Genomic DNA, 24,298 nt, shown 5'->3' on the forward strand with positions numbered 1-24,298 from the left:
TACTTACTGTTAAAATCTCAAAGTTGATATGCTCTTGAGAAATACTAATTCCAAACGGCTTGTTTTCCCAGCATGCACCAAGACACAACAGGGTACGTCTGCCTCCTCATTCAACCTGCCAAGAAAGCAGACGCTGGCTGGTACACCCTGTCTGCAAAAAACGAAGCTGGTATTGTCTCTTGTACAGCTAGACTCGACATATATGGTAAGTATGGGCTAGTAAATAAAACAAGTTAGAATTTATTTTTTTTTACTGGTCCTAGCCCTCACCTAGTTCTTAATCCATGAGGACAGGCTGAGGGAGTTGGGGCTGTTCAGCCCAGAGAAGAGAAGGCTCCAGGAAGACCTTATTGCAGCCTTTCAGTACTTAAAGGGGGCTACAGGAAAGATGGGGACAGACTTTTCAGTAGGGCCTGTTGCAATAGGACAAGGGGTAAAGGTTTTAAACTAAAAGAGGGTAGATTTAGACCAGATACAAGGAATTAATTTGTTACAGCGAGGGTGGTAAAACACTGGCACAGGCTGTCCAGAGGTGGTAGATGCCTCATCCCTGGAAACATTCAAGGTCAGGTTGGACAGGGCTCTGAGGAACCTGATCTAGTTGAAGATGTCCCTGCTCACTGCAGAGGGGCTGGACCAGATGGCCTTTAAAGGTGCCTTCCCACCCAAACTATTCTCTGATTCCAAGATTCTCTACTCCCGTTTTCCATCTTCCAAGTTCCCTAGACACATAAGCATATAATAAACATGTATTGAAGCCGAACCTTAACTCTGTTCCCTCTGACACACACACACATCTGTGCTACAGCCCCGACCTGAGATGGAACAATAAATTGCACACAGGAAAGTAGACCCCTTCTTCTATGGAGCACGTATGGTGACTAATTAACAGAGGCAAGTTTGCATCTAATATGTTTGTCTAAGACTCCGAAGGCCCCAGCCCAGTTCAAGGAGAGAGTACTTTGATCAGATAACATAATAAAACAGAAAACATATTCCACTAACTATTGGTTTATAGTCATACCCTGAAAGGAAAAAAAGAAAAACCCACGTTTTCAGTCTTGCATTTCTCATTTTTCAAAAAATCCACTTAATTATGAGGGATAACCAGAAGCCACCAGCGCATCCCTGTCAGTTTTCCGCCACCTAGTGGTCATACGGACAATGGCCACGTATTGCTCAAGAGGGCTGAGACAGTGATGCAAAAAAGTCACATGAAAAACAATCCCTTAGGTGTCTCAGTGTTTCAAGAGATAAATTACATTTCCGTATGAAGGATTCAAGGTACAAACAGGAAAAAGATGGAAAGTAAGAAATGCTTCCTGGTTCCAACCATATTTTCTAAAGGCTGTGCAAGTCTAATAAATACACCAAGAGGAGTGATGGAAATAATTTTTCTCTGTGCTATTTTGAATGGATGGGCCTGGGGGATTGAAAGTGTGGTCTGATGTCTGCAATCCCATGTGCAAAGAAAAAGCACAGTAAATAATGAATGTATTGTTCAAATAGAAAGAAATTGGGGCCTGCAAGATAAAAGGAGGCTCTTCTTCAAATATTTCCAGATAGACACGGTCAAAAATCAGCATAGAAAGATAATGAACATTTTCTATCAATGCTTAACACGTAGACTGCAGGTCTCCCACATAAGCTGCTCTCAGAGTATTGTAGCCTGAACTTCTACTCTTTCATTTTAATTGCTAAGATATGTTTGTCCAGTTTGGGTGCAGACCTGGAGGTTTTCTATGGATAAATACCAGCAAAGATAAGATCAATTTCCCCTTCCTGAAGTGTTTTAAGAATGATAATTATTATATAGTAGCTTAATATTTTTACAAAATTGTAATGGTATTTGTTCATATGGGAACACGTTGAATGTTACTTTTAAATTACTGAGTATGTGTCTTTGGATAACACTTCTTTCAATATCTTGTAAAAAAACTAGGAAATGTGTTACTAGTTGTAAGTAGTAGATGGAAATAAAAATTGTAATCACGTTAAAAAAATTCCCTATATTATTACTTCCAAATTAAATACCACCAAAAAAAAATAAAAAAGAAAAGCAGGAAGAAAAGTCCCCCAGAGGATGGAGCAGTACAAAATCAGAGCCACATTCAGTTTCTTCATCTCTGGGTATGGTATGTTTTTAGCTCTAATTGCAAGTGCTTTGGAAAAGGCTCCAAAGATTAAATGATTAAATTTTGGAATCAGTCAAATCCATGTAAATGTTGCCATTGAATTGAACAGGTACGGAGCCCCATCTCTAGACTTCAATAAAAATACTCAACATATAAACTGTCAATGATAATATTTGAAGGAATAGACCCTAAAATAGGGCACAACAATACTGTGCTCTCTTCGAGGATGTTGGAACCAACTTTTCAGTTGTGTGCATTGATTTCTGCTATTTCATTGCTAACTTAATTAGAGGTTTATACAGCCTATTCTCTTTCTGTTGCTTCAGCTCAGTGGCACCGTCAAATTCCACAACAAATAAAGCTTCGACCTGGTGGCAGCCGGTACTCAAACCTTACCACTCAAGGACTTGACATTTTTTCCACCTTCCCAACTACTGAAAGTCCTATGCTGTTTTCATCCCCGAGCCAAAAAGTGGTGGAGAGTGAAGAACTTTGAAAAACAAACAAGTGTTCCAGTTACACCTGCAGAGATACTAGAACTGTGGAGAGAAAGAAAAAAAAAAAAAAATAACAGTAAAGGAATAAAAATCAACTACCTGCAGTTTTTATACATCTCTCTGGAAAGCCTCAGTCCTAAGAACATGGCTCTGTGGAGAGAAGTCTAAAACAAATTATTTCCCTCCCATTTTCTAAAATAACAATATCTAAAATAACTTAATAAAAAATTAAATAAAATAATTTCTAAAATAACAATATCTGCTCCTGAGCATGTATCTTTGATGTACTGTGTAGACTGCCTCACAACCACCTGACCCCAAGAGAAACAGGACTTCATTACCCATCAAAAAATTAACTTCTCAGAAAGATAAGAACTAATCTGAGATAACCAGTAAAGTGTCTGTAGCCAAGAAAGAGAACCCAACAGGCCCAGCTATGCAAAGGAGATATGCAGCTTTCCAAGTTCAACCTGGAATCATTTTACTTCACGTTGTAATTGATCCGCACATTTTATAATGTTCTAAACTTTTTACTAGCAATTGGCCAACTTATGTCATGTTCTTATCTATGCTTTTTCTAGTCACTATTCCACTACAGAGCAAGTGTTAAGTCACTGGGGGGGTTCTGATCACTACAGGTATACTGGTTCAAGGACGGCAAGCAGATTTCAAAGAAAAACAAGCATTTCAAAATGAACAGAGAAGAAGATGGAACATGTTCTTTACATATTGAAGCTTCTACTAATGATGATGATGGCAACTATACAATTATGGCTGCAAACCCACAAGTAAGGTGTTTTATTTTCCTCTACAAAAATGCTTGTTTCATCTTTTTTGAATGTATATTAATAGTAACACGGATTGGGCCACCAAGCCTGACAGCGAGTGGTGAGTGTATCAAAAATCAGATGCTTCAGAGGGTAGGAGAGGAAACCATATAATGAAGAATGATGAAACTACTCCCCTATTCTTATACATCCCAGTCACAATCATTAAGAATGTTTTTCCCCATTACTAACTCCTGCCCTATCTTCTGACCCTGCTTCTGTTGCTGATAGATACTCTCTGAGATATGGTGACAAGACAGACATGATACTGTAGGCAGAAAGAATAGAACGAGGGGAAACAAAATGTTACGCCAAATTTGGAAGTCTTACCAAACACAGTTATCCTTTATCCAGGATGCAAAGATGTGGATCTGCAAATGGTCTCGTTCCATAATACCCCTCTCCTTCACCCTGTGCACTAGCTTAGATGCTTATTTAGCAGTACAATCAAGGCAGGCAACTTTTTCCAGTTTCAATTTTTCCCTTTTTCTGAATTATACTTCAGCCCAACTACTTTTCAGTTTCCGTGTGGCTGCACAAACAACACCACTAGTAGAAAGGGTCTGGAAGAGAATACCTGGGGAGACACAGAGACAGCCATGAAGAAGCAGGGACAGATACTGCTTAAGCTGGTTTACCCAGCACCACTGCTAAATGCACTGCCACGGCCTTTACGAGCCTGAGAAACACACTGCTCCAGACACACAGAGAAACCTCTGCCTCCGCACACTAATAGCATTTGCTTTGAAAAAGTAATATTTACACCATAGTCCAGTTACTTTACTTAAAAAAAAACCCACAAAAAACCAGCTGATGCATTGTAAATGTTAACTATTTATACTTCAAAATGAAATGAGTTATTAACCAACGCTTAATTCTGTTTCCATTGTGATTTGCAGGGGAGAATCAGTTGTTCAGGCCACCTGATGGTTCAGAGTATCCCTGTTCGGGGCCGAATATCAACAATTCAGCCTCACAGGTAAAAGGAAAGACAAGTCCTTCAGACCATCTCAGTGCTTCTTACTGAAGGCATTCAAAATAACTAGCTGCTGTACTTCAACGCACTCTGTACTTCAGTTCTCAATCACAGAATGGAAATGACAGCAGCAATTCCCTCCCAACAGGTCACTTCTAGTATCTAATATTTTTAAGGTCATCTTCAAATACAGGGAAGTTTAAGTGTAAAGTATTATTTCATTTACCTCTTGCAGTGGAGTTAAAGGCAAGGGATGGATTAGCAAGATGAAATCCAGCCAAAAAAGCAAAAAGTAGAGAAGGAAAGCTTGGGAATCCAACAATACTACACAATATAGTTAATTTGATAATCTTTCTAAATTAAAATATGCAAGCATTAAATTACAATCAGTCCATTTATTTCTGCCCTTTTTATTTAACTCTTTTAAAGCATTAGGAAAAAAAAGTTTGGCTTCCAAACATATGTATGCAATTTTTGTGTTGCAGGACACGACCCCGGGTGCCAGAAGGAGACAAAGAAGCAGTTCAAGAACGCTTTTTCAGGCCATACTTTCTACAGGCTCCAGGTGACATGGTAGCACATGAAGGGCGACTTTGTAGGTTGGATTGTAAGGTATTAACTATTTCCTCTGTTCATTCTCACTTCCCATACCTCTGTACATGTATTGCTAGGTGGTTTCATGTTCTTCATTACATGCATAAGCACTTTCTGTTGAAGTTTTAATGCTTTATTTTAAAAAATTATTTCTTATTGCCATTGTCTCTGATCTGATTCGGGGGATTTCTTTTCAACACATGCTGTATGGAATGAAGAACACAGAAAACACAACCCCAGAAATAGAAGGCTCACTCAGAAGGTTGTTCAAATTACTAGATATGTTCACCGTGTCCTTTACCAGCCTGAACTCCAGAAGTTCATCTGGGAATGACAGGTCCTTCTGCTCCATTATCAGATTCTTGAACATAATCCAGAAATGCACAAAACCATGAGAAAGAGAGGATTCAGCATGTATGCTGTTCAAACAAATGTTTCTATTGTACTGGACTGAATTACTGCAGATTAATACTCCCTGAAAAGAGGGAACGGAGCCCAGTGTATTTTATGCTTCCCAAGCACATGCAGATACAGAAATGTCCCCATTTACAGATTCAAATCCCTATGTGAGAGAGTTGTCAGAGATTAGGGTACACACAGTGAACATCCTGTTATTGAACAGCTTTAAGAAACTTGTCTGCTCAAACATATTTTGGTAGTCCCTCTGTGTCGCAGCAGCACAGCAAAGGTGGTAGCACTGACACTGACCTCTTCCATGCTCCAAAATGTCTCCTACCCCAAAGAGGGTAGAAGCTCTGAAGCAGAAGTTAATGCCCTGAAGATGAACAAGATTCATTTACTACTTAATTTACAATGTAAAGTTTACTAGGGAGCATGCCAAAGAATTTGGTTATTCTTAGCTCTGCTATCCTGGCAGAGCTTGTGAAGCCTTAAAGCATGTCTGGTATTGCACAGACCTGGAAGACAGCACTCCTCGTGCAGGCAAGTTCCACTTCCCTCTTTCTCTGGTTTATAGAATATTGTTTGTAAAGCAATATTTTAGACATGAGTAAGTACTTCTATCTATTGGAAAGATCTTTAAGAATATAATAAAGTCTAATAATCTTTCTATAAAATATTTAATCTGCAGTGTTCTAAAGCATGTAAGTTTAACAGCTACAAAGAACTATATAATTCTTAATCAGATTTTACAGAATACTAAGTCATTTGTATGGAAGTCCTTTTAATCCCTATTAAACTCTGTAGTGGTTTGGATCTAGGGTTTTGATTTATACTCAGCACTAAAGAAAAAAAAAAAAGAAAACTAGCAGATTACTAGGAGACTTTTGTGAATCTGATACAGGACCAAGTTTCTTCCTTTCTGACCAGGAAAAACGTAGGCATTTCATGTATTTGTTTCTCTTAGGATTTTGTTGCTTGATTGTTTTCTATCCTTCTGCCTTTTGGAACTAATCAGCAGAAAAAAACAGAAGCTGAGAAATAAAAAAAAAAAAATTACATCTTTTTGTTCTAGATTCTGACATTATTCAGATGGTATCTGGAAAAAGGCTTACCTACGAATGTACTAAAAACTCTTTGTCAGGTTGACATTTGTCTCTAGCTGTTTCCCTGTCCGTTAGGTGAGCGGGTTACCGACTCCAGAGCTGACGTGGCTTCTGAACGGCAAACCTGTGCTACCAGATGGCACCCACAAGATGCTGGTCAGAGAGACTGGAGTTCACTCTCTGCTTATTGATCCTCTCACACAAAATGATGCTGGAACTTACACCTGCCTTGCCACTAATAAAACAGGACAAAATTCATTTAGTCTGGAGCTCACGGTTGTAGGTAAGAATAACTAAGAATAATTTAATAACAATGCTGTAGTTATTTGTATACACTTCTTCCAAAAAGTGCCTTAGTTTCCCTAAAGACAAGTTTAAACAAATAGTTAATCCACTGATAGCAGGAGAGTTCAACAGTAAGAAAACTCATGTGTTAGAGGGAAACGGACCTGGTGCTCAGTCGATAGGTGCACCCTGTTATTAAAAGAGGGCAGTAAGAATTCTCTCTCATCATCACTTCACCTCTCTTGTCTTGGCAAAATGACATTCTAAATTTTCTCCAGAGAGAATACTTAGTGTTTGAATTCATAATATACATTGTGGTCTCCTAGATGTCAGTCCCTATTTTATTGGCTTAATTTCTTTTTTAAATATAAAAAACATGAATCTGAATACTGTTCTGTAATAAAGCCTTACAGGATGTGAGCTCCTGAAATCCATAGAACTGGCATAATTTCCTGCAATGGTAGTATATTTAGACCCATTAAATACACACACATTCTTTTATGAATATCAGTTCTGCCTATTATTTTATATATGTTCCCTTACAGAGGCTACGTCATAGCATTTAACTTTCCTTCCAGCACTTCCTTCCCATTAAAAATTCAGAACCTGTTTTGATATCACAAGAATAACTTTTGGTCTTGTTTTTCCATATAATTCAAAGTGTAACAAAGAAGAAAATTTCTGTTGTTCAAGAATTCTTTTTCTTTTTCCAGCAAAGGAAGTAAAAAAAGCCCCCATGTTTTTGGAGAAGCTTCAGAACTGCGGTGTTCCTGAAGGGTACCCTGTCAGACTAGAGTGCAGAGTTGTTGGAATGCCACCCCCTATATTTTTCTGGAAGAAGGATAATGAGACCATCCCATCAAACAGAGACAGGATGAGGTACTGTACCATCGTACCCATGCTTGGAGTATCTTGTGGCTAGACCAATTGTTTCCATGAAAAACTGTGAGAATTACAGGTGGTGTTCTTCTTAAAACATCTTCTTTCACCCACATGAAGTCTTTAAAAGCTGGCTTCACTGTGAGGTGAACAATAGCATTTTCTTGGTTCAGAATAAAGGAATGGAGCATAATACGCCACTGCCTCAGAGAGCAGTGATAGACCTTTCGGGTCATAGGCCTGATACAACATATGCATCTTCTTATCAAAGATACTATGGTACAGTATTTTTAATGCATTTTAGCACCTTACTCTCTAAATGATTTTTTCCTCAATTTAGTTCTAACTATGGATGAATTCAAACTCAGAATGGTTAGAATACAGCTTTGAATGCCCCAGAGCACAGAATTGCAGAATGAGATGGGGTTGGAAGGGATCCCTGGAGATCATCTAGGCCAACCTCCCTGCCAGAGCAGGTCCACCCAGAGCAGGTTGCACAGGAATGTGTTCAGGCAGGTTTGGAACATCTCCAGAGATGGGGACTCTACCACCTCTCTGGGCAGCCTCTTCCAGGGCTCTGCCACCCTGCAAGAAGTTCCACCTCACATTTAGGTGGAGCTTTCTCTGTTCAAGGTTGTGCTCCTTGTCCTGTCACTAGGCACTACTGAAAAAAGACTGGCCCCATCCTCTTGACATCTAGTTTTTAAGTATTTATAGGCATTGATCAGATCCCCCCTCAGTCTTCTCTTCTCTAGACTAAAAAGACCCAAGTCCCTCAGCCCTTTCTCATCAGAAAGATGTTATAGGCCCCTAATCACCTCTGTAGCCCTCTGCTGTACCCTCTCCAGCAGTTCCCTGTCCTTCTGGAACTGGGAAGCCCAGAACTGGTCCCAGTGCTCCAGATGGGGCCTCCCCAGGGCAGAGTAGAGGGCGAGGATGACCTCCCTTGACCTGCTGGCCACCCTCCTCTTGAAGCACCCCAGGATGCCATTGGCCACAAGGGCACATTGCTGGCACAAGATAATACAGAGTTTAGTGTATCAGATACAGAGGACGATAACAAACACAGGCAAAGACCTGGATCCATGTTACAAAATGCAACAGTGTTTGGGTTCAGCTCTTGCATTCAAATGCATCACTATTTTTCCTGCTTCACAAAAGAAAAGCTGATAAAATAATGTGCCTAGCTGTAATTAATGAGAATCAATCTTTCTGTGGTCTCCCCTTCCCCACCCAGAGACTGCTGTCCCCCTCCAAAAAGCCCAACTTACTCTGATATTCTATGCCTCTGTGCAGTTACTCAAGGATTTATTTCAAGTACTGTCACTTTCACAAGAATGATGGTTCTACACATGCAAACACTGTAGTTAATGGAGAATGAACAACTGTCCTAAAATGCCTCATTTCCAGTTGTTTCACAGAAGCTTAGAAAACAAGCTTTTGCTTCAGCTCAGCAGAGGAATGATGAAGGGAAACCTCCCACACCTCCCCATGCCAGGAGCTAACATCAGGCTTGGATCACCTCTGCTATTTCAGCCAGTCATAACCAGACTGCCTGCCCCTGAGGCTTCCAGTGGTTCTGCACAGACCATGTGAGCGATGGGCAGCGTCATCCTTGTTTGTCTCTACCTTGCCTCACTGTTTTCTTCCTGCCTGAGGCCAAGAGACCTTTTTTGTATCACAATATGGACATGTATGAGCTTATATACTATTGCGCCCCCAGCATAAGGTAAATTCTGTAGTGCAGGGAGCAAACGGTGAACATTCTCTTTTTCATTAGAGCTGTTGGAAGCACAAAATGTCCTATTGACTTGAAACTCTGTGGTTTAATGTTTCATTCCAGTTCATAAGGAAACAAAATCTCAAATTTTAGAACTTCCTGCAACTCCAAGTATTCTGATGTGCTCATCTCCCACCTCTTCCTTGATAATAAGGGAAACACTTGGGTTGATAAAAAGGACACCCACAGCCTAGAGAGCAGAGAAGCCTCTGTTCTCTGATATACTATTGAATAAATTTTCCTGGAAGCTGCAGGCAGAAAGTCTCAGATCACTGAAGAACAAGCGAAGGGGAGGGAATAACAAAGCAGGTTTCTTTTAGACTGTTGGCCAAATGAACCTTCCAGATTTTCTCACTCAGGCATTTTCTCATGGGAAGGGTGTCATAAGGAAGTTTCTGACTGACTCTGATTACTGATGTGAAAAATATCACAACTTTGTACAAATGTTCTTGGTATTTTGTTTGTTACATTATTCTTCCAGCTTCTAAACTAGGAAAAAATACAGTCTGACTGTGCAGTAGTTTTGCATGGGTTTAGTTCAATGGAATTCAATCAACAATTCCAGTATCAACACATAGAGAGCAACAACTGAGCTCACTCTGCCACACCATGGCTTTGTGCAGCTGAGAGAAGCAAGAACAGGTTTCAGCTACTCTGACCACTGGGTGAGGCCATACTGAAAGCAATTCTATTGACCATAAATGTCTCGCGCTGCTACCTCTTTGAGAATGAAAGTTAAAACTTATATATTTCATATTTAATGTACTTACTGTTAAAATCTCAAAGTTGATATGCTCTTGAGAAATACTAATTCCAAACGGCTTGTTTTCCCAGCATGCACCAAGACACAACAGGGTACGTCTGCCTCCTCATTCAACCTGCCAAGAAAGCAGACGCTGGCTGGTACACCCTGTCTGCAAAAAACGAAGCTGGTATTGTCTCTTGTACAGCTAGACTCGACATATATGGTAAGTATGGGCTAGTAAATAAAACAAGTTAGAATTTATTTTTTTTTACTGGTCCTAGCCCTCACCTAGTTCTTAATCCATGAGGACAGGCTGAGGGAGTTGGGGCTGTTCAGCCCAGAGAAGAGAAGGCTCCAGGAAGACCTTATTGCAGCCTTTCAGTACTTAAAGGGGGCTACAGGAAAGATGGGGACAGACTTTTCAGTAGGGCCTGTTGCAATAGGACAAGGGGTAAAGGTTTTAAACTAAAAGAGGGTAGATTTAGACCAGATACAAGGAATTAATTTGTTACAGCGAGGGTGGTAAAACACTGGCACAGGCTGTCCAGAGGTGGTAGATGCCTCATCCCTGGAAACATTCAAGGTCAGGTTGGACAGGGCTCTGAGGAACCTGATCTAGTTGAAGATGTCCCTGCTCACTGCAGAGGGGCTGGACCAGATGGCCTTTAAAGGTGCCTTCCCACCCAAACTATTCTCTGATTCCAAGATTCTCTACTCCCGTTTTCCATCTTCCAAGTTCCCTAGACACATAAGCATATAATAAACATGTATTGAAGCCGAACCTTAACTCTGTTCCCTCTGACACACACACACATCTGTGCTACAGCCCCGACCTGAGATGGAACAATAAATTGCACACAGGAAAGTAGACCCCTTCTTCTATGGAGCACGTATGGTGACTAATTAACAGAGGCAAGTTTGCATCTAATATGTTTGTCTAAGACTCCGAAGGCCCCAGCCCAGTTCAAGGAGAGAGTACTTTGATCAGATAACATAATAAAACAGAAAACATATTCCACTAACTATTGGTTTATAGTCATACCCTGAAAGGAAAAAAAGAAAAACCCACGTTTTCAGTCTTGCATTTCTCATTTTTCAAAAAATCCACTTAATTATGAGGGATAACCAGAAGCCACCAGCGCATCCCTGTCAGTTTTCCGCCACCTTGTGGTCATACGGACAATGGCCACGTATTGCTCAAGAGGGCTGATGACACGGATGCAAAAAAGTCACATGAAAAACAATCCCTTAGGTGTCTCAGTGTTTCAAGAGATAAATTACATTTCCGTATGAAGGATTCAAGGTACAAACAGGAAAAAGATGGAAAGTAAGAAATGCTTCCTGGTTCCAACCATATTTTCTAAAGGCTGTGCAAGTCTAATAAATACACCAAGAGGAGTGATGGAAATAATTTTTCTCTGTGCTATTTTGAATGGATGGGCCTGGGGGATTGAAAGCGTGGTCTGATGTCTGCAATCCCATGTGCAAAGAAAAAGCACAGTAAATAATGAATGTATTGTTCAAATAGAAAGAAATTGGGGCCTGCAAGATAAAAGGAGGCTCTTCTTCAAATATTTCCAGATAGACACGGTCAAAAATCAGCATAGAAAGATAATGAACATTTTCTATCAATGCTTAACACGTAGACTGCAGGTCTCCCACATAAGCTGCTCTCAGAGTATTGTAGCCTGAACTTCTACTCTTTCATTTTAATTGCTAAGATATGTTTGTCCAGTTTGGGTGCAGACCTGGAGGTTTTCTATGGATAAATACCAGCAAAGATAAGATCAATTTCCCCTTCCTGAAGTGTTTTAAGAATGATAATTATTATATAGTAGCTTAATATTTTTACAAAATTGTAATGGTATTTGTTCATATGGGAACACGTTGAATGTTACTTTTAAATTACTGAGTATGTGTCTTTGGATAACACTTCTTTCAATATCTTGTAAAAAAACTAGGAAATGTGTTACTAGTTGTAAGTAGTAGATGGAAATAAAAATTGTAATCACGTTAAAAAAATTCCCTATATTATTACTTCCAAATTAAATACCACCAAAAAAAAATAAAAAAGAAAAGCAGGAAGAAAAGTCCCCCAGAGGATGGAGCAGTACAAAATCAGAGCCACATTCAGTTTCTTCATCTCTGGGTATGGTATGTTTTTAGCTCTAATTGCAAGTGCTTTGGAAAAGGCTCCAAAGATTAAATGATTAAATTTTGGAATCAGTCAAATCCATGTAAATGTTGCCATTGAATTGAACAGGTACGGAGCCCCATCTCTAGACTTCAATAAAAATACTCAACATATAAACTGTCAATGATAATATTTGAAGGAATAGACCCTAAAATAGGGCACAACAATACTGTGCTCTCTTCGAGGATGTTGGAACCAACTTTTCAGTTGTGTGCATTGATTTCTGCTATTTCATTGCTAACTTAATTAGAGGTTTATACAGCCTATTCTCTTTCTGTTGCTTCAGCTCAGTGGCACCGTCAAATTCCACAACAAATAAAGCTTCGACCTGGTGGCAGCCGGTACTCAAACCTTACCACTCAAGGACTTGACATTTTTTCCACCTTCCCAACTACTGAAAGTCCTATGCTGTTTTCATCCCCGAGCCAAAAAGTGGTGGAGAGTGAAGAACTTTGAAAAACAAACAAGTGTTCCAGTTACACCTGCAGAGATACTAGAACTGTGGAGAGAAAGAAAAAAAAAAAAAAAGAAAAAAAAAAAGAAGAGGTACAAGTCAAGATGCTCAAGGTTTACAAGCAACCTGTTTGTAATTAAGTGTACTGCTGCTGCAAATGTTGCAAGTAACATATCATACAAGACTTTTGCATATTATTTTACTCCAGAATAATTGTGGTATGGAGTGTAGTGCAATAAATGCAGTACTGTGTAGTTTGCTAAGAATTACATAGTAAACATAGTTTTCAGCACTTAAAAGCCAATACCACTTTTACTGCTTGAATGAAAGCTACTGTACTGTAGCAAGCCACGTTAAGGATTGCTGATGTTTAGCTGGAATACTGCCAGTGAAAACATTGACATTACAATAACAGCAATCCTGAATGAGCGTAAACAGCAAGACTTTGAATGTAATTATAAAAAACATGCCAGATAATCACAAAGCACAAGTTAAAGAGAAAAGATGTAACTCATTTTTATATATTATTATGCCAGATAACCTTAGAATTTTTGAACTCAAGACTAGATAAATATAGTGTTTCACATAGCTGCAGCTGTATACCCTATATATTTATATTTGTGTGTGTGTGTACTCCATGAACTGTGTACTTGTGGTGTAAGGATTCATGAAGTAAGGTACAGGGCACGTGCATAGGATGCTAACACAGGAAACCCAAATTCCTGTTGTCTGAAGCACGTTCTCCAGAGCCATAGCTGAAAACTATTTTCCAGATGTGCTTTATACTTTGTTCTTTACAATGATAGAAATTCTCTGCCTTTAAACACAGATGATATCAAGCTTGTAACTTCACAGTTTTAATATACCCGTTTCTTTTTCCTAATTTTTAACATGACTAAAAGAAAAGTGCATCTACCATCTAGCTCATTTTCTAACTACCTGAAAAGGAATTACGATCTGGTGGTACTTAAATTTTCACCATCATTTAGAAAGTAATCACAAATGTGGTGTCTACTAAGACAGAGAAAATTCTGTTAATATACAAAAGTTACGAAGTTAAGCAACAGTTATGTGCAACAAACCTACTGTAACTAATAGTAATAAATAAGGCAATTTAATGAAAGTGCAACAGAAGGTGTTAAGTGACAACACTGAATGATTGATTTAAATATATTTAGCATCTACACAGTTCCATTAATACCTCCCAGCACTAAGAATCTATGAATATCTAAGATGATTGCCTGCATTTTTAAATTACTGCTAGCCCTCTTCTTTGGACATTGTTTTCAAGCAGTTCTTACTGCTTTCAACATAGCTGGTGAATGCAACAAAGTCCTGATCAAAATCACGGAGATGAAAAGAAAAAGTAACAGATACTTTCATTTTAGACCTTATTTTTTGGTTTTTTTCAAATTTAAAAGTGTAACTTAAAAGGTTTTGGTTTTTTTTCAAATTTAAAAGTGTAACTTAAAAAAATTATACATGCAAAGAAAACAATGAGTTATCTTAAGAGACTACTGGATATCACCAGAGACTGAGAAAGCTAGAGCCTTTCATTGGGTTTCCCACAAATACTGCTTATGTTGTCTCTAACTCTTGGTTCCCTAAGGGTTTAGAGGAAATTATTTTCTTGGATTGTTCCACTTCCCACCTTAGGGAAGACCATAAAACAAACCCATCATTATAACTTTAATGTTTTTGTTAGAAATCTCAGGCAATTCTCCCCAGACTGAACAATCCAGGAAGCTAAAATACATTCATATCCTGAGAGACAAAACAAGGTGCAGGTATTTCAGCTGGAAAGCAGAACTACCAGTCGTTGCCCATGTTGTACCTCCTCCCTGGTAAACAAAATAAAACTAATAGCTATTAAAAGTGATGCATTGATTCAAGTTACTTCAGTTATGGGGTGCCCAACTTAAGGCACATTTTGGGTCTGATTTTCCAGGACAGAGAACCTACTGCTCCTCATATCTTCACCTGTTTTTAGGATGGCTTAGGAATTCCAAAACTAAACCTAGACTGAGTCAGAGTTGGGCAACCCAAGATTTAAAGTATCCCATATTAGTAACTAGCCTTGGGAAAATAATCCAAGGAAAGTTATTGGAATTTGCTTATTTAATCCAGTCCTGTTGGGAAGTGGGAAGAGAGGAAATTAAGTCACAAAAGATTAAATTCTTCTCCCATCTATAGCTTTGGTCTTCCCATTATTTCATGCCAGAACCGAATAGCAGGTTTTGATCCAAAGTATTCCAAGCTGTGTATCGGTCACCAGGCTTTATACCTAGCACAGACTTGGTCAAGTGATTGTCTGTGCCCCCTTGCCTGGCTTTGAGTGGGGGGTTGGACCAGATGATCTCCTCAGGTTCCTTCAGACCTAAATCACTCTATACTTCCAGAATTATTTTACCTTCCACTGCCTGTCTGAATACCCTATGTGGATTATGTTACCTATTGACTGAGCAGAAACTAAGAATTCAAGCAAGCACAAACTTTTCCTTTTTGCCTGGGATATATGCTATTAGGCAATTCTAGTTACAAAAGTAATCCCTTCAATCAGAGTTCTTCATGTAGTTTAGAAGAAGGAACAGCAGTATGTACTATTAGCAAATACCTGGTTACTGGTGCTGGAATCATACTTATTAATATTACTGAAAGTCATAGTTGTTCTCACATCTTGCAACACACCCCAAAACTCTGTACAAATTAAAAAACAAAGTCCACCAAGAAAAATACGTAAACCACATCTCTTCAAGCTTTTCTCAGTGATTTCAGTAGAATGTCTCCCAACTCACATCATTATAACCTGAGCTGACAAGCTGAGGGTTACGTGGTACAACGGTTTCTAAAACGTACATTCAGTTCTTTCAAAGTGGGAAGACAAGAAGCTATTGCTGAAAGACTTTTCCCAAAATCTGCATACCAAGGATTGATACTTAGTCATTCAAGAAGAGGTTCCAGAAGCCTCACTGAGAGTGGATCACTAAAATCTGTCAGCTGAACATACCTTGACAGTATTTACTAGCAAAAGGATCAAAACTTTATCCATCACGTCTCCCTCCATAATGCAGAAGTCTGGAATTTCAACTACTTTCAGTGCATCTAATACAAAAAAAATCAGAATCTGATCCCAAATGGTCTGTAGTCATTAAATTTTGCTTGTTAACTGCTACAGGACATTTTTTTCTCTGCATATACAAAGCCCACAAAATGAGTATGCAAAGGACACTTATGTGAATGGATGCAAATGCTGTTAATTAGTAGCATTGATGTGCTCATCACAAAGGAGATTTACTAGGAAAAAACACACAGATTACATTTGTGTTGTTAACTGATGGAAAAGCCAAGGGAAAAAGGCTTGTGTAAGCAGCAGAGACAACACCAAGTTGCCACAAAACATGAGATGCTGTTTGAGTTCATGTCCTGTGAAGGATGGCACTATCTAATCATACTGTGTCAAGATGCACTAGAGACTATGCAATTGTGCTCCCTTCCTGAACAGCTTGGCTGTTCATTGTTTTTGTTTAATTGAATAACTGATTTGACTTCACACTAACACGATATTTCATTCTCTTATTCAGGGCAGGGTACTGCAACAACAAAACTCAATGTTAGAACTTCCGCTGAAGTCAGTGTTAGCTATTATCTTCCAAATGTCCATTAAATCACCACAATGTGGAACATGACATGGCATCAGTGAGATACAGAAACACTCAGTTTTGTAACCTCTCAATGTTTTCTGATTCAGAATCTTAGAGGTTTATTTAGTTTCCTGTTCCCTTCTAGTCCTGGCTTTGTATACAATCAGAGGCACATTATATTTCAAAGAGCAGAAACGCCACCTTTTGTATTGCAATTCTAGAAAGCAAACAGACGCACATTATATTTCAAAGAGCAGAAAAGCCACCTTTTGTATTGCAATTCTAGAAAGCAGAAGCATTACCCTTGTTTTGAAATTTTGGACCAGCTTGGTGCAAAGCCAGTCAGCATCACATAGCAGTTTGCATTGATACTGTCGGATTATGCTTTAAAACAGCTGGATTGAGTTCCTTTTCTTCCATACGGAAGGCAGCAGTTTGCATTGATACCAGATTATGCCTTAAAACAGCTGGATTGAGTTCCTTTTCTTCTAGCAGTTTGCATTGATACTGTCGGATTATGCTTTAAAACAGCTGGATTGAGTTCCTTTTCTTCCATACGGAAGGTGGAATGTACCTTCTGAATGAGAAGATGAGAGCGCACACTTCAAACATGAAAATCCAAGTCTGCAGTCTTTATCTTAAATGTAAACAACTGACAATTCCAACTGTTTACAGTAATTAGAGGTACTTCAAAGCAACAAATCTGGAATAAGAATTCCTTTAAGAACTGTGTTCTTAATGCTACTAGGTTTAAAAGCATTAGTTTTTGGGAAATGTCTTCATACAAAATGATTAACAAGACCCAATGAAATATTTTAACTGTTAAATATTGGAGAAATGATTCCTTGTTAATTGCCTTACTATTTCCAATACAAAGACGTTCACTTTGAGCCTTAAAATTCTATTTTATAATTTTTTCATGATTAAAGTTGATATTTTTTATTTTATGATCCGAAGTCATTCTCACTGGGAAGGAAAATGTTAATGTCAGGTTTAAAGTATATTTTAAGCGCATATGAACGGGAAAAACAAACACCTCTCTGTTCAGTAATGTATTTCCCTTTGTCTCACCTAAACTTAAATAAATGCTTCAGAGTTGCATCCAAGAGTGTGTTCTTAAATGTTCAAATAGTTGTGAAAGTGTGCAACAAGACCACAGGTTTCCTTGGAACTTTGCTGTGACAACTGATCAATGGAATCAGACCTTACATCACTTAGAAGAAAATCATTAAAATCCTGTCAAGTTATACACTAGCCATGCTTCTAGCAGGTACTTGTGAAATACAGTTGTTGCTTTTTTAAACAGTTCTTAATATCAATTTGCTTTGCTTTTAAATTATGTTTTCTTTTTTTCATAACCCTTCATTTCCCTTCATCAAAGTTTGAAAAGAACAAGTTTTCTCAGGGGTACTAGAGGAGAAGCCAAAGAGTCTTTAGGGCAATTCGCATGTTTTAAAGGTCAATAGATTTCCCAAATTCTCAGCACTTTGGAGAATTGGTCTCCAAAGCCTACGCTTGAGCATACACTTCTGCCTACAGACTGAACTCCATCATGCCTCAAAGATTCATGCAGAACGTGTCTACTACATCAGTTGCCAAGCCCACACACTCCCCCTGAAATACCTGCCTGCTGGGTCTAGACCAACACTCCTACAAATTTCTCTGCACAGAGGGACACTGGAGACCTGTTACAGAGGACTTTTTTTTTTTCCAACACTTGTGTGTGTATCCAGCACTCGAACCAGTGAAAATTGAACGAGGGTGAATCAAACACAAACAATACTGAATTTCACTCCTCCCTATACTGGTCTTCAACTTAAATGATTCAGCACATTCTTGGTATAAGGGTCCATTAGTACCACCCAACACTTGAAGGAAGATGGGTCTTATAGCTCAGATACACAAGAGAGCAGGGAACAAAAAAGGATGCACCCTGTTACATTTGCTGGTGCTGATTTTCCTATGCCATGTAACCATATTTCTCCATTCCTGGCTCAATTTCTATGCATCTCTGTGCCTGCTTGGTCAGGGACAGTGTTCTTAAGACCATTTTATCTCAGCTACAGCTCCATGAGCTAAAGCAGCTCCTACACATTCTATGATTTCCTCTGAAGACACAAGCTGCCTTTATACTTCAAGTATTGCATAATACAAAGAAATCTTGGGCCATTTAATTTGAGTTCCCCGTTTATATCAGCAGGAAATTCTGTTCAGAAACTGACCGTCCTTTAGGATCATATGATTAGTTAGTAGCAGGCAACAGTTTTGTAAAGTACTGAAGACATTCTGAAATTCTGAAAAACCCCACAATTATGCAACCCAGGCTGCAGGAAGCCATTCAAAAATTAACTTCTTATTCCTTGGAGTTACATGTGCAGACATTTTAAGCAAATTCTGTGTAAGATACATTTTGGGTGCTAATTTCTCTGCAAATGAAAACTTAATTACAAATTAGAAAAAAAAAGTATATAATATTAAAATGTACTCTTTGGTTGAAAAGATATTCAAATATTATAGCCGTGGTTGCTTTGGGTTTTTTAAAGCCACATTTTCTTGAAATGCAATTAAAATTTAAAACATAAAGCATTTTTTAAAAAGTGCCCAAGTGAAATCAATGTTTGTTACAAGATATCTGTGTAGAGGAAACACTGGACTGCTTCTTCAATGAATAAAAAGATCTTTATTTCCAGTGTATTTGGCTTTTCCCTGGATGTTTTGTAGAGGTAGAACAGCTGAACTAACAGAAAACTGCATCCACATTGATTAGTCTAAATAGCTGGAAACCTAAGCATAAGGGTACCCATCTTAAGGCAAACGCTTATTTTGGAAAATCAAAAATTTGGCTGGAAATCCTATTTTTTAAAATTTGTACCCAGTGAATCACATGAAGCTTTTGCTTCATTTGGAGGCCCACTGGAGAAAATAATTATTTAAGGGGAGGGGTCTTCAAATGCCCATACCAGTAATGTCCAGTACAACTGAAAAGCATCAAACAGCCAGTGGGGAACAAATATTTGGGAGTAATAAACAAGCCCGAGTTAAACGATCAAGTTTTCATTTCACAAAGTGTCACTAAAGTAAAGGAAAGCTATGAAAAGGGAGTAATAAACAAGCCCGAGTTAAATGGTCAAGTTTTCATTTCACATTTAGTGTCACTAAAGTAAAGGAAAGCTATGAAAAGAAACCAATGACTTCCTGAATAGCTGTTGAGTTTGAGAAGTCCAAACCAGCATGGATAATACATATGCTTCAGACTGCCTTCAGAAAGAATTTTTCATGATTAAACTTCCTTCTCACTCCAATTCACTCCCCAAAAAGCTTTGACAGATCTTCAATAGTCAGACAGCTGTCTATACACTACAAAGAACTTACTCTGCTGCCTTCTGTGCTATAGTAAATTGGAAATCCCAACTTCCCGCTCAACACTGCGCCCTCCCAAGAAACAAAAATACTACAGCATTATATAAAATCACGTTTGCACTAGTAATATGACTAATCAATAAAACATTCACATCTCACATCCCACTAGCACAACCAAATCTAAGAGAATGAGAATTATAATCTTATTATATTGTTCAGCAGCAGAGATTGATGCAATGACCTAATTTACAAAGTGTTCACAAGCTATCTACTGCACTGAAGTGCTTTTTAGGACTTCAGTTTCAATTCTTAATAATTTTTGGTAACAAGACCACAGATATTTTATGTTTTGAGTTGGTTTATTCCTCTTTATGTGAACTTATTATCAATTAATCATTCACTGCATACTAACCCTTTATTTTTATAATTATATTTATCATCATATGCGGTATGAGGTAAATTACAACACTGCATGGAAGAAAGAAGAATCAGAAGATAAATGAATGTTAAGCACTTTTACATAAATTATCTATAAACTGCAATGTCATGCCCCATGAAATCAAATTATATGCCTGTAATGCAGAAACACGTCAGTACTGCTCTTTCACACCACCCAGGTATTTATACTTTTGTCCTGTATTACTCTTCCCACCTCAGGTTTAGAAGGCTGTCTTTCACTAAGCCAAGTTTTCTACGTCATAAAATTGCACAATCTATTTGCATCACATTCCCATTTCAGGATGGAACACCCACTACTGTGCTAGCAGTGCAGGTGAGACTTATCTGCCTAAAGTTTACAGCTAATAAATTAGTGTAAGGTGGCACATCATTTAATTGTGTAAGGATTGTATTGATTGTTAATACATACATAAACTTGTCCCTTGATGAGTAATATTCAAACAGTATTAACTTGGCTATATGATGGACAACAATTAATTCTATTCTCTCTACATAAACTTCTGCAAAGAAATCAGTGAGTAACATGGCTTCATATTCTAGAAGGTTGAATCCACTGTCTGCTTGCTGATAAAGTTCTAATGTAATTCACAAGAAGCAAAAGCCAACATTTTAATTATTAACACTATTCATCACTTTTACAGAGGCTAAAATAGACATTAAAAAACCTGAATTTGTGAATGCCAGCGTTCTAAGGAGAGAGGTGCTCAGAATATACACGGCCCTTCAATATGTGTTTAACATAGCCTGAAAATCTGTCCCAGCAGCTTTTGCTCCAGGAATAGTCCAAGTCCCACCTCAGGAAATGTACTCGTCTGCACGACAGCAAACAAGAGCAAAACGTCAATGAGGGTTCTGAGAGAAACCCGAGTGTAAGGTCAGATCTTTGTATGTAACTGTTCTTGCAGCAGAGTCCCTCTTCCCCAAAAGAGGGCTTAGTTCCTACCGATGATTGTGTTTTTCACTGAAAGTGAAAAAAAAAAAATTGTTGAAAATAGCTCCTATCAAACCTATTCATTTGTCAATTGAAAGAATTCTAAAATATAAGATATGGCAGCAGCCAGCAGGGAACCCACCAGCCTTCCCTGCTGGAAACCCACCAACAGCTGTTCAGAGACAGCAGCTCCTTTTCCCCTTCATCCTCGTGGCTAACACCAGCAAGGGTTTGTTTCTGGGAACTCCCCACAGCAGCACCAGCAGAAGCCCCTTTCAGCTTCATAGTCTTCTGCCATCACAACAGACATCGGCAGTCAAACTTCTGCAGACTCTACATCCTGCTACAAACTCCTCTGCTTGTCCATCTGCCCTGCTCCTACTCATTTTTTGACCTCCCCAACCCCCTTTCCTCTTCTGCCTTTTCTACCCAGATCCCTCTATCCTCCACAAGTGAAAGAAGCAAACAAACAAAAGGCAACTCAGGGCATCACCGGGGCTGAAATGAACTCAACTGCTTTGCAAGAACACTCTATATACCTTTTACCAACCTCTTATATTTAAAGGCTGTTTTTCAGAGAGTACTTAAAACACACTTCTTGCTCTAACTGGGAAGTGAGGACCATTTGCTGGTTGATTCTTCTGCACATTAAATACCAGGAGTGTGATAGAAGCAGTGTAACATTTGGGGTGGGAAAGCCGCCAGTAAGTAATTCCTAGAGTAGGAATTTCAGGTAGTTGGTGAGGACATGTCATAGAAAGCACTTTATTTACACAGATTTACAAAATCTGTTATTGTTTCCAGATAACAGAAAATTAAAAAATAACATCCAAACATTTACAGTCTACAAACCCCTAGAAGTTTAGATTATTTTCACACGAGCATTCTCATTGATGGTATATAATCATATGTGCCATTGAAAATAAACACATTCCTTCCATGAATTGAAACCAGCTCTTTTCGAGCATACCAGAGACACCATAAACTGGATTAAAGCAAACCTACACAACCTTGGAACCCATATGTCAAACTTACAAAGTTTAAGAAAGTTAGTTCTCTGAGGACTAGAACTCCAATACATTATAAAAATTTTTCCATGGGAGCCATTTATGTGAGCACAAACCAAAGAATAACTTTAAAGCTGACATAAAAATAAAAGCATGGAATGAAGTTAATTTCTGCTATTATTCTATTCATTTATACCATGGGTCAATTTAGCCTGTGATCTGTTGAAAATACTGTCATGATTCATCACAGTAAAAAAACCCACCTAAAACGTATCTAATAATAGAATCAAATTAACTAGATGAACTAGGAAGCAACTGACAGAAAGACTTCAAATTAAAAGTATGCTTTCCACCAGCATTAAATGAATATGCATTTGAGAAAATTGAATTTATTTAAAGTTCTCAAAGAAAATTTCTTTTGTCTAATTACTGTAAGATGCAAACAAGAAGGATCTTATAATGCCAATATTACCTTATTCAAGCAGATTAACTCTTGCTAATTATTAAATTACACATCTGACCTGCTGCATATTCTTAGTTCACTAATTAGCTATCTGAAAGTGTTCAGGGTGATAGCTGAATATTCGCTGTGCGTAAGGATCACTGTCTGCTGGCATTTTTTGTCCCATGTAATGGTGGTAGCTCTCGGGATGAAAGTGTTCGCAGTGAAGACTAATCCATTCTCTTTCAGTACTGTATCTTTCTGCTTCGGCAAGTATTCTAGTGAGAGCCATGATGTAACTCAAAGCCATCTGAAGGGTCTCGTACTTGGACAACTTCTTATCTTGACCCCACTGTGGGACGACCTTTCTCAGGCGATCAAAGGCTGTGTTCAGTCCTTGCATCCGTCTCCTCTCCCTGGCGTTGGCAGCCAGTCTTCTCTTGGCAGCATTCTCCAGCCTTTCCGAACTGCACTTCACAACGCAGCCCGCTCCGCTTCTGCACTGCACGTCTGATTCCACCCCCGAATCCAAATGGCTGGGTTTACAGGTTTTCATATTTGATGCAGCTTCAGTTTCACACACGCAAAGATCACTTTTTAAAAAATTAGATATCTAAAAAGTGGTACGGAAAGCACTCATGTGAGCAGCCTGCGTACCTCTTCAATCTGTTTCCAGGTATCAGAGATGGGTTAGTTTTCTTGGCATCTAAAAAAAATGAAATAATAAAATAAAAGGTCTTCTGGTTCTTCTGGAGATGTCTGAAAATTGCTTCTTGTTGCTTAGAGAAAGAATAATGAGTTTTTAATGTCTTATGCTTTCATTCTTTTAATTTCTTTAAACTCAAAGAGGTAGAAAACTCCATTCTCAAAACAGATGTTACTGAAGAAAATGATCCATTTAATCCAAAAAGGACCTTAATGGATTAAAAGCACATCAATTCCAAATGACCATTTCAAATGAAAGAAGTTGTGATTCAATTCAGGAGAGTATTTTGAGATGAAGAACTGTTGCGATCTGAAGACGTAACTTGGGAACAGAAATCTCTCCTTCCTTGACTCCTGCCGGCGAGCAATGACTGTGTCTTACAGACAAGATGAGGCTTTATAGAAACTGGAAAAGCTAAACAGGTGGTAGCAGGTGGGCGGGCGGCACTCTGCTTCCATCCCACTACCTTCCCACCCTGGGAACTACAGGGGCAGAAAAAAAAAAAAAAACAAAACAGTAAAATCCGAACATTAGAGCCTTCATCTGTTGAGAAGTCTTCCAAAGCCATTCTGTCCAGCCCTAACAACTTGCCATCTGGAGTAGTGTCTGGCTGGCCCCACAAGACTCTGGGCAGTTAAGCAAAAGATCCTTTCAATGGATAATCTGTTGCAACTCAGGAAAAAAAAAAAATCTCCGTGCATTGTAGTATTTGTACATTAAAACACGTGAAAATTCCGGTTAGATGGTATTAAAGGAAGAAGAAATAACTGTTCTAATGAAACAGAGGAGAATTAGCTGAATAGTATATGGCTGAGAATAGTACTGCTTTAAACCATACAGTACCAAAACAAGGAGACTCAAATTATTAGAAACCCTTCAGG

At 38.6% G+C, this 24,298-nt stretch overlaps 3 protein-coding genes across 3 annotated transcripts in view; 2 read left to right on the forward strand and 1 right to left on the reverse strand.

The window, feature by feature from the left end:
• The window catches only part of LOC106887156 (myopalladin-like), a 49,280-nt gene extending 46,593 nt beyond the window's left edge, over nt 1-2,687 (forward strand). The window contains exons 18-19 of the mRNA XM_014940573.1: nt 72-205; nt 2,462-2,687. Of these exons, the coding sequence (XP_014796059.1) occupies nt 72-205; nt 2,462-2,631 (304 nt within the window). The 3' untranslated portion in view covers nt 2,632-2,687. The remainder of the gene's footprint in view (nt 1-71; nt 206-2,461) is intronic.
• Nucleotides 2,688-3,274: 587 nt separating this feature from the next.
• LOC106887153 (myopalladin-like) lies at nt 3,275-12,929 on the forward strand. Its single transcript, XM_014940571.1, has 7 exons — nt 3,275-3,420; nt 4,359-4,438; nt 4,921-5,047; nt 6,610-6,817; nt 7,533-7,698; nt 10,313-10,446; nt 12,704-12,929. Exons 1-7 carry the CDS (start codon nt 3,325-3,327, stop codon nt 12,871-12,873), a joined length of 981 nt encoding a protein of 326 aa, XP_014796057.1. The 5' UTR covers nt 3,275-3,324; the 3' UTR covers nt 12,874-12,929.
• Nucleotides 12,930-22,811: 9,882 nt separating this feature from the next.
• Nucleotides 22,812-23,295, reverse strand: ATOH7 (atonal bHLH transcription factor 7). Its single transcript, XM_014940572.1, has one exon. It carries the CDS (start codon nt 23,265-23,267, stop codon nt 22,812-22,814), a length of 456 nt encoding a protein of 151 aa, XP_014796058.1. The 5' UTR covers nt 23,268-23,295.
• Nucleotides 23,296-24,298: the final 1,003 nt, after the last annotated feature.

This window comes from Calidris pugnax, unplaced genomic scaffold (assembly GCF_001431845.1).
Source record: "Calidris pugnax isolate Ruff unplaced genomic scaffold, ASM143184v1 scaffold39, whole genome shotgun sequence".
NCBI lineage: Eukaryota > Metazoa > Chordata > Aves > Charadriiformes > Scolopacidae > Calidris > Calidris pugnax.

Coding starts and splice junctions, on each gene's coding strand:
- LOC106887153 (XM_014940571.1), top strand. CDS start 3,325: ATGAACAGAGAAGAAGATGGAACATGTTCTTTACATATTGAAGCTTCT. Junction 3,421..4,358: donor TTATGGCTGCAAACCCACAA/GTAAGGTGTTTT, acceptor TGTGATTTGCAG/GGGAGAATCAGTTGTTCAGG. Junction 4,439..4,920: donor TCAACAATTCAGCCTCACAG/GTAAAAGGAAAG, acceptor TTTGTGTTGCAG/GACACGACCCCGGGTGCCAG.
- ATOH7 (XM_014940572.1), bottom strand. CDS start 23,267: ATGAAAACCTGTAAACCCAGCCATTTGGATTCGGGGGTGGAATCAGAC.